This window comes from Girardinichthys multiradiatus, chromosome 20 (assembly GCF_021462225.1).
Source record: "Girardinichthys multiradiatus isolate DD_20200921_A chromosome 20, DD_fGirMul_XY1, whole genome shotgun sequence".
NCBI classification, from domain to species: Eukaryota; Metazoa; Chordata; class Actinopteri; order Cyprinodontiformes; family Goodeidae; genus Girardinichthys; species Girardinichthys multiradiatus.
Window position 1 is genome coordinate 21,791,387 of NC_061812.1, and position 10,839 is coordinate 21,802,225.

The window sequence follows — 10,839 nt, forward strand, 5'->3', positions numbered from 1 at the left end:
GGCAGCCCTGCCGGAGTCCAACATGCACCGGGAACAGGTCCGACTTAGTGCCGGCAATGCGAACCAAACTCCTGCTCTGCTTGTACAGAGACCGGATGGCCCCTAGTAAAGGGCCCCCGATTCTATACTCCTGGAGTTTGGGCTTGGCCCGGTGGGTCCCGCGAGGAGCAACCCAGCCACCAGGCGCTCTCCGACGAGTCCCGACCCCAGGCCTGGCTCCAGGGTGGGACCCCGGCTCCGCCGTACCGGGTGACGTCACGTGCCTCAATCTTGTAGTCGTCATGAGGGGTTCTTGAACCGCTCTTTGTCTGATCCGTCACCTAGAGCCTGTTTGCTATGGGAGACCCTACCAGGGGCATTTAAGCCCCAGACAACATAGCCTCTAGGATCATTTGAGCACTCAAACCCCTCCACCACCTTAAGGTGGTGGTTCAAACGCCGGATTTGTATCCAAATCCGGCTTTAAACTTCTCCACAACAGTATCTCGGACCTGCCTGGTGTGTTCCTTGGTCTTCATGATTCTCTCTGCGCTTTGAACAGAACCCTGAGACTATCACAGAGCAGGTGCATTTATACGGAGACTTGATTACACACAGGTGGATTCTATTTATCATCATCAGTCATTTGGGACAACATTGGATCATTCAGAGATCCTCACTGAACTTCTGGAGTGAGTTTGCTGCACTGAAAGTAAAGGGGCCGAATAATATTGCATGCCCCACTTTTCAGTTTTTTATTTATTAAAAAATGTTGACACATCCAATAAATTTCATTCCACTTCACGATTGTGTCCCACTTGTTGTTGATTCTTCACAAAAAATATATGAATTTTATATCTTTATGTTTGAAGCCTGAAATGTGGCAAGGGGTTGAAAAGTTCAAGGGGGCCGAATACTTTCGCAAGGCACTGTATATCCGTGACTAAAACGTTTACAGTAAAAATGTTTATTTCTGAAATAAAGTTAGGACTGTCAAAAAGAAGAAAACAGACAAGAAATAACAACTAAAGAATTTCTGACATACAGTGAATCATATATATATATATATATATATATATATAATTTTTTATGTTATTAATTGTATCCCTGCAGCAAGCATTCAACGCCACGGCGGTGGTACGACACATGCGGAGGCTGCAGCTGGGCACCAGTCTCGAGGGACCGAGTCAGATTACTCCCACCAGTCCCTGCCATGGACATCTGCTCCCAGAGGAGGAGGTGGAGGAAGAGGAGGATGAACTGGGGAACGAGGAGGAGGAGAGGTGTAAGTCAGCAGTTCACAGTAAACGAACAAATACAACTTAAAACCTCTAAGTGCTGTTTGGGGTATAGTGTTTAATTTAGCCTTTGCACAGTGGAGTACACATCCCTGTTAGAACTCCATAGTCCATCAGAAATAATTCCTATAGCTATACCACTTTTAAAGTGACCTATTTCCTGTGCAGTTTAACTAAAAAAAACAATAATAATGTTAGGGGGAAAAGTCCTTTAAATAACATGTGCAATGACCTAGTTGTGTGCTCACCCTTAAACTAATACTTTGCTAAAATACCTTTTGATTTAATTTGAGCATTTTGAGTTCATTTGTTTGGAGTCTTTTGGCATCCCACATCTTGACTTGGCAATATTTACCAACACTGCTTTGCAAAATTTCCCAAATCTGTTGGGACATGGATGTTTTGGGTCAAAACTGATTTTCATTTGGAACTGCTCATTCCCTAATTCCCTCTAAAGACTAGTAACCCCAGAGCATGCTGCTGCTGCTACCATGTTTCATGGTTGACAAGGTGTTCATGGTGATGTGCAGTACGATTTTGGTTCCAAACATACCTTTTAGGATTGTAGCCCAAAAGACCCAGTTCGGATCCTTCCATCCATAAAACATTTTCCCACAAGATTTTGGGAGATTTAAACCAGGTCTGGATGTTTTCTCTGGAAGAAAATTCTTTTGTTTTGTATTACTCCTCCTTAATCCAGAAATATGGAAAATACAGCAGATTGTTGTCACATGTAGACTCAACTAACTAATAGGACAAACTAAAAATTAGAAATATAAAAAATTATTTTTTGAATTTACAAATTCTTTGGCTGCCAGGACCCCCGTCTGTTGTATTCTTGAAAGACTGTCTGGTTGTGACTCAGCCCAGCCTGGTGATAAATCATGACAAAAAAATACCAAAAGCAATTATATAAATTTTAGTGCAGATGGGACAGTTTGTGTGTTTGCGTTCACAGCACCCAATATCTCTTTAGAAGTAAGTTTCTTTGGAAGTTTGTATTTTGCTTCAATTTGTTTCATTTTTGTAGATTAAGTAGGCCTTTCAAAGTGAGACTTTAAAAAGGAAACTTAAACATTGAGTAGACTTTATGAATGAATGTATGCTTTAAGGCAAGCTATTGCATTACTTATACATAATTTAACCCTTGCTATTTGTTACTCCTAAAGTAATGACTCAGACAATTTGATTCAGTCAAAGGTAGCTGCAAAATCCTTCACAGGAAAGACAAACTTCAATCAATTGTGGCCATTCATTCCTGGTTCTCACAAAAAAGCTGCCCTACCAATTAAAATGAGACAATCACATAATTGGATAGAATAAAATGCAGAGCAGTCTTGCACAAAGCAAGTACGCTAATCCTGATATTCTTAACAGCAATTAAGGGATGTCTACTGAACACATGGGGATACACACTCGCCATTGACTGCACATGCTTAAAAGCAATGGAAAACTAGTTCAGGACACAACTTTGCTTTCTAATGCCACCCTGGTCCACTGCCTATAGAACTCAAATCAAAATCCACTACTGATTATGGTGGAATGTACATTTACATGAAATATTAGGAAAGTATTTATATTTCTTGAACCTTTCCATAGTTTTTCCACTTACAACCATAACCTTCAATATGTTTTAAGGCACTTTACTTAATAGACCCATAGTTCTCATACTTTTTCTGTTGCAACCCCTTTGAAGAATAAAAAATGCTTAGCCCAGATCCACCCAACCCCTCCCTCAACCTACATCTTTGAGTCTAAGCCTGCCATGAGCTTCTGACTGCACCTTTCAAAATGTGTGATTGTGTGTAATGCAAAGTCGGTATATTACATTGGGAAAGTGGATATTTAAACACAAGATGGATAGCTATTGCTGTCTACACCTCATTCTAATTGTCACAGAAATATGGGAAGTGAGCACAACATTAAGTTGTAGATGGTAATGAGTTGAATAAAGGTCATGTTACCCCAGAGATTAAAAAGCTCGTTTGACTTGGATTGGTATTGCATTGATTCTGCTCTATTGCATATCTTCTACCTTCCCTCCTTCTCATTAATGTTATTTTTAGTAGGACGGATTTGCCAGCTTATTGAAATATGCAGCAATGTCAAAGTTAAACAGACGGCTCTTATGTTAAATATACTGAAAAACGTATGTTGCTAACTTTATTTATGCTCCCTGGTTAAAATATTGTTGGTTGTACTCTTAATGACGAACCCTTGGGTTTTCTTCTAATTATGTCGTTGCTCTGCTTTTCATCATCCAGTGTCTCACTATGAGGATGGTCGTCGTGGAAGTAATGAGGGTAGTACAGATCAGGACAGCCTGAGAAGCTGTACCTACTGCTGCCGGCCAACCAGTCGCATCTGAGCACAGCCTACTGGTGTCATGATGATGAAGTGTCTTTGGAGCACCCAGAACCCGCCCACCCAGTCTGGCCAGTAAGGCAGAGTAGATATTAGTCAAGGTTTGCCAGAGCACATACCCAAACAACAGTTCCTCTCTTCTTTGTGGTTAAAACAAAACATATTGTATGTTTGTTTTTTTTTGTTTTAAATACATTATTACTTCAATGCTGTGAAAAATGTATTTTCCCTCTCAATGTTGCTTGTTTTTGCTTTTTTTTTGTTGCCACAGATAAAGGTTTTAGTCTATTAACCAAATTGTCAGTCACAGATAAACAGTGTTAATACAAGAAGCAGTTCTCAAGGGATGATTTAAATTATTAGGGTAAGCTATTTTACCTGTGTTTCCTGTGATTACCCACATTTTTTGTTTAATTGTACAGGCCTAATTACTGTCAGACCTACAGAATCAGGAAGTCACTAAAACACAGCCAGTTTGACAACATGAAGTAGGTTAAAATATCTCAAAAGAATTCAAGAACAGATGAGAAACAAAGTTACATATGTATGACTCAACAATAACAATGGGACTAGACAAAAGTCACACCCACTGCTGATCAAAAAGAAGAAAAGAACAGAAGAAAAAAAAGATCCTCATAACAACAGTCAAACATGGTGGTGGTGTGATGGTATGGGGCTGCTTTGCTGCTGCTGAACCTGAATGACTTATAATTTAGGGGGCCATTTATTCAGTTCTTTAGCAGAAAATCCTGAATGAAAATCTTTGGCCATCAGTTTGTGATCTTAAGCTCACATGCACTTGTAGTATGCAGCAGGACAAATAAAGACATACACCAGCAAATTTAGCAAAGAAGAGTGAGACAACATTCCTCCACAGAGATATAAAAAAAAAAACCTGCAGGTTATCCTAAGAGCTTGGTAGCGGCATTGTTAAGTTTAGCATCACATAATTTTTCACAAATGGATAGCTTGGATAGCTTTTTACCCTAATTAATTAAATTATGATTTGAAAATTGCATTTTGTATTTATTCAGGTTATCTTTGTCTGATGATCTAAAACAAAAAAGAAAAAACTGAAGAAATCTGTAGGGAGGCAAATGCTATTTCAAAGAACTGTGTGTTGCAGAAGTGTTCACAAGGCTGCTTTAAGGAATGCAGAGCGTCTTATGTTTTTAAAAGGTCTAACTCAACAGCCCACCCTACTAATGAAATGATTAGTTGTTTTGTGCATCCACAGCAGAACATGGCCTTTTACAAATGGTTCAACATGTTGGCTTCAGAGGGTGTTTAAATCAAAGAGTTCTAAAAGCTGTGTCCTTTATCATAATTGTTAGCTCGTTATATGCCACATCTACCTCCAATCATAGCTTCTGTGTGTCTGCATCCATCTGGCTCCTGCACTCTATAATACTGGCAGCTTTTCATGAAAAATCTGACCAGACAGGTTACAAGGAAAATATCTTTTAAAGTACCAGTACTGAAAGCAGGTCTTGCAGGTCCTTCTACTCTTTATCCATTAATGCAATACCAATCACTAGCCAAGAAGGTCATTAAGTAGCTGAACATTGTTACTTCCTCACGGTATCCTTTAATGCCTTGTTAACAACTCAGTTTTTGTAGAAATTCCACTCAGGGAACCGTTTAGATAAAGTAAACAAGTTCAATGGAAATCTAACTAAAGATGATTTATTTAAAACTGAAGGTAGTTCTGTTACAATATGAATTGATCCACTTGATTCCCCTTTTTAACAAGGGTGTACAGTACACTTTATTTTAATAATAGTCCGATTGACTCTTTCCAGCTCCATCAGCTCCAGTACAGAATATAGTCCAACTCAGTTAAATTATAACTGACTTCTTTTTTTAAGGTACATTTGGATCTAATTCAGTCCTATTATAGTCCAGATTAATCACATTTATTCCCATTCTTACCAACTGAATACCTCAGTCTAAATTTAACCCAACCGATTTATTTCTACCCACTTACGTCTAATTGAGCATAGACCGGTTCAGTCCAATTATAAATCTAGAATAATATTCTTTCAAATTAAACACAGACCAGTTCAGTGCGATTACAATCTATGTGAATTAAATCATTGTTTTTCACTAAATACAGTATACTTCAGTCCAACTGTGAAATATCTGGTACTGATTCTGTTCTGGACCTTCTTTCTGAATATGATCCAGTTCAGTCCAAATATAATCCAACTGAATTATTAATTTCCAGTTCTTTCAAACTAAATGCAGTGTAGCTTAGTTCAGATTTGATTTAATCCAATTGACTCTATTTCTGTCCAGGTATTTCCTATTGAATACAGCCCAGTTTAAATAAATTATTCTCAGTTGAATATAACCAATTTCAGTCTAATTATAATCAAACCAATTCAATAGTCAATTCTTTAATCAATCCTTCCCACTTCCTTAAATCTAAATATTAATTAGTCCATTTAATCATTTTCATTTAAAAACAGTCCAATTATTTTCCAATTAAATCAAATTACTCACAGTTACTTCTAACTACATAATATACTTCAGTCCAGTCCAGATGAGTCCTATCATAATCCAACACTATTAAATTTTACCAATTTATTTTAATAAAATACAACATATTTCAGTCCCTACCCCAACTGACTCCAGTTCTGTATAATTATTTCCTTTCAAATACAGTCCAGTTGTTGAATATAGCTGGTTTGAAAAACAGACGGATAGAAGGAAAAATGAAATTCAACCTTCTATCCGTCTCATTCAACTCTTTTCAGTCCAAATATAATCCGACTCATTTAAATTTTGTGTAATTTTGATCTTGAATTGAATATATTCCAGTTATAATCCAACTGAGATCGATAATTTCTGATTATTTCTGAATACAAAATACTTCAGTCAAAACAGTAACTGACTCTAATAGAACTGAATACAACATAACTTAGTCCAACTATAATTAAACTGACCCCATCCATTCTAAATCCTACCAACTGAACGCAATCGAATTTAGTCTGTTTATAAATTTGATTTTCTTCAACTTGTTCTACCTAAATCTGGTCAAATTAAGTTCACTGCTTCTTAGTTCTATAAAAATATCAACTAAATACAGTCCAGTTCAGTCCTGTTATATTCCAATTGAATCAATTCGTATACTTTTCAAACTAATACCATACAGTTCAGTCCAAGTATAATCGGGCTGGGTCGAATTCTGTCTCAAGTCAAACCATTTTTACATTCCATTTGCTCAAACTCTTTTCAGCTGATTAAAGTCCATTTCAGTCCAGTAAAACCCAATTTAATCCAATTCTTTGTTTACTTCCATCAAGTGGATAGTGGGTATTAGCGACTGGATATTGTTCTCATTAATAAAATATAAAATGCTGCGCTGAAACAAGGTAGAAAATATCAGTTTCCCTATTAAATGCTGTTTTCATGTGGATAAGAAGTGTGAACATAGCAAAAAATATGTCGAGTCCAGATCAGCAGGAGAATAACATCAAACCGCAAATATTGTTTGTGATTAACAAAGAGCTGCCCATCTTCAAGCTGAGTGTTTTTTACTGTTAAATCCATTTTTAAAAATTTTGTCAGTTATGTGTTTTTTTTCCAGTAATTTCCATTTTGTTTAGATACTATGTGAACATATAATGGAAATACTTGAAAGTAGCAATTGAATCGAGGGTTTTGGGCTCTATACTCTGGCTCAGACTGGGTTTGTGATGGGTGGTCTTGACCTGAAGTGTCTGCATGCTTCCTGTCAGGGAAAAACATTAAAATGTATGAATATCCAAAAGGATACTTTTTTTGTTTGTATGTTTTATGGCTGTTTTGTTATTAGAGGCTCAAACTGAGATCCCCGTTACATCTTTATAACCATGAGCTCTTATTATGCCATGAAAAATACAGAGACACCATGCTTATTTTCATCATTTTGTGTTTTTGACAAAAAAAAAACAAGTAATCCACAACTAATGTCAGCCTCTTGTCCTGGCCCAAACCCGGCTCATGTTGAGTCGGAAGGATCTCAGTTTGGGCGTTTCTGCCTGCTCTGTGCTGTGCACCTCTAGTGGAAGAAGTTTTGGTCTACTGTTTGCATGACCTGGTTTAATATGTTTACATGAATGACGATCAATTAGTATAAACACAATTTAATATTACTATGTTGTATTGAAAACTGATGTAATTTTTGAGCTATATAATGTGAAGTGATTAACACCTGAAGTAATGTTGTTGACAAAGTACAACACAGCACAGTGGACTCATTTGCATTGACTCTAACAGTCAAGTCTCTTTCTGAGTGATCTTTTTTCTGTACTATGTTTATTTATGGCTGTGTTTATTGCTTGCGTTGTTTCCGCATCTTTGACCCTACTAAAGAAAAAAAAAACATATCAGTGATCGAGCAAAATTAGTATTTTTTAAAGTCTATATAAAAAAAGAGTTTTAAAAACATAAAAGTGCAAAAAGCAACACCTAGCACCCTTTTATGTCCTCAGAAGGAAAAGACAATGAAGCCATACGTAGATTATGATACATGAATTATTTAGTTTTTTTACTTAATGTACAACTCAACGACCACTTTTACACCTCTGCAAGCAATTGAATACACACAATATTATTACTGCAACTTTAACACTGAATTAAAAGGCCTATAATGCTGATATTTTTTACATCATGCCAGTATAAAATAATGTATCCAATGACATGTTGCATTCTGTTTAAAAAAAAAACTTTACAAACTCAGTGAAGTAACCCATCAACTGATCCTCCGTCGGAAAATGAGGTTTGTTTCATATGTAGCTTTTAATGTGGGTCCATAGTACAGTAATAAAAGGCAATCACTCTGGATTTACATGACTGTAATTGTGGAATATATGCAAACTGTGTTTGAAGGGCTTCATGTTGAGTGTACTATAGCCAATGTTGATGACTTTTATAACCTGGCTATTATATGTTTGGTAAAGACTTTCTGTTGAACCTTTCTTGGGATTTATTTCCACTCAGCTGTGTTTTTTTAAGCCTCTGTTACCCATTACAAACACTAAAATGCATCAAGAAGCACATGTATATTATATAAATATATATATATATATATATAAATATAAGTATATATTGTATATCCTTTTTTGTAAAAGCTGTTTTGAGCTACAAATGTATGGATGCAATGCATCATAGGTTATTGAAAAAGTATGAAAATACAATTTGTATCCACAAAGAAATGACTGCAGGAAATGAAATAAAACTTCCTTGTCTATGCATTGTTTGTATTGTCGTAAGAAAATAATTTCTTTTTATGCAAACTATAAAAAAGAAAGCAATTGAGTTGTGTACAACTGATTCAGTGCACAGATAACTATTTATGTTTCTTACAGAGTGCTTTGGTTTGAAATTACAGATGTGGACAAATTTGTTGGGACTCCTGGTAAAGATGTGAAAAGTGCTTGAAAATAAATTAATATTTTACTCTACTGCCACAATCTTTAAATCTACGCACTGAGATGTCCATGGAATAAAATTGATTTTGTGTCTGGTGAACCATTCTTTTTAATTTAGCTAATGTTTTGGAGCATTATACTGTTAAAAGACCCATTAGATTTTTTGAAGTTCCTGGGATTTCAAAGAGCTCAAAATGCCATGTAGTTCAACAAGGTTCCCAGTACCTTTGGAAGAGAAACAGATCCACAGCATCATAGATCCTCTACCTTACTTAATAGAGATCATGAGCTGCTTTTACAGATATTCTTCCATTATTTCCTGCGGCACCCACATTTAGTTTTTGTTGCTGAAAAGTTAAATGCTTTTATCTGACCCACGCACACAACTCCAGTTGAGGTAACGTTTGACAAACTCAACATATCTAAGTTTATGATGGCAGGACAGAAGAAGCTTTTGCCTCCCAACCAACTGGTTGTCACGTAGACCCCATATGGCCGTTGTTAAGACTTGGTGCATCTAAGTGGCATCTTAGATGGTTTGCTGCACTTTGCTAACAGCAAGCTTTGGAGAATTTCTTTGCATCCCTTAGAATAATCCTCGCCATTTTTGTTGGCAAGATAAATATTGGTCCGCGCCCAGCATAATGGCCAGGAGATAAGAGAAACGTTATATTTGGAAACAGAAAATCATAGATTGCTTTGTGTTTCTAGGAACTCACATCGACTTAAAAGTATACATTTTAAAAAATATACATTTACAATTACATATATTTTAAAAGGACTGCTATGGGCGCGGTGCTGATGGTGTAGGGGTTAAGCACGCAACCATGTATGCAGGCTACAGTCCTCGAGGCGGCTGTCCCAGGTTTGAGTCCCGGACCCAGCGACATTTACCGAATGTGTCCCTCTCTCTATCCCCTTTCCTGTCTGCCTACTGTCAAAAATAAAGGCCACTAGAGCCGAAAAAATATCTTTAAAAAAAAAATTATAATAAATTACCACTGATACCTGCTAGAGGTCAGACATTTAACCTAACACATTAAAACCTATACAGTGGAAACCAGATGTTTACATACAAGGCAGGAAAAGAACATTTTTCTAACTTTTTCTTTTTCATTGACTGGAATTAAATCATACCAAAGTCTTTTGTTTTAAAAAAGCTTTTCTCCTCAAATTCAGAGGTTTACATATATGTTCTTAGTATTTGGTACAGTTGACTTAAGTAGGTACATTTAGATATTGGTGTGTAATTGAATCTTCTTGAAAAGTGACTAAATAGGAAACAGCTTAATGAGGTGCAAAATTCATGTTACAGAAAACGCAGACAGGAAAAGGGTGTTAAAGTCCAGATGTTTATTTATTTATTTATTGTATGTGATGCATCTCATTTAATTTCCATGGAAACTGCACCCCAAAGAAATCAGATACAGTATCTCTTGAATTAATAAATTCAGTACATTGACAAAGACTAGGTTGGAGTGCCCTCCACTGGCTGATTTAAGGAACAACAATACATGTTGTATAATCAGTGTATCAATCAATGTGTTTTTCAAACCCCCTTGATCCTTGCAAGGCGAGGGGTAGTGTACACCTTGGACCCTAGAAAAGTCACAGCTCTATCCAAGCACAACACAGGACAACCTTACATCCACACAGTCCCACCTAAAGTCATTTTAAAGAGACCAAACACCCTGGGATGTATGGTTTTGAATGGAAAAACCAACACATGCACAAAGTGAGCATCCAAAATTTAAGACCAAGGCTGGGGTTAAAATACTCAT

At 36.6% G+C, this 10,839-nt stretch overlaps 1 protein-coding gene across 1 annotated transcript in view; it reads left to right on the forward strand.

The window, feature by feature from the left end:
• The window catches only part of camk1a (calcium/calmodulin-dependent protein kinase Ia), a 35,877-nt gene extending 26,998 nt beyond the window's left edge, over nt 1-8,879 (forward strand). The window contains exons 11-12 of the mRNA XM_047348453.1: nt 1,093-1,264; nt 3,542-8,879. Coding sequence (XP_047204409.1) covers nt 1,093-1,264; nt 3,542-3,645 — 276 coding nt within the window. The 3' untranslated portion in view covers nt 3,646-8,879. The remainder of the gene's footprint in view (nt 1-1,092; nt 1,265-3,541) is intronic.
• Nucleotides 8,880-10,839: the final 1,960 nt, after the last annotated feature.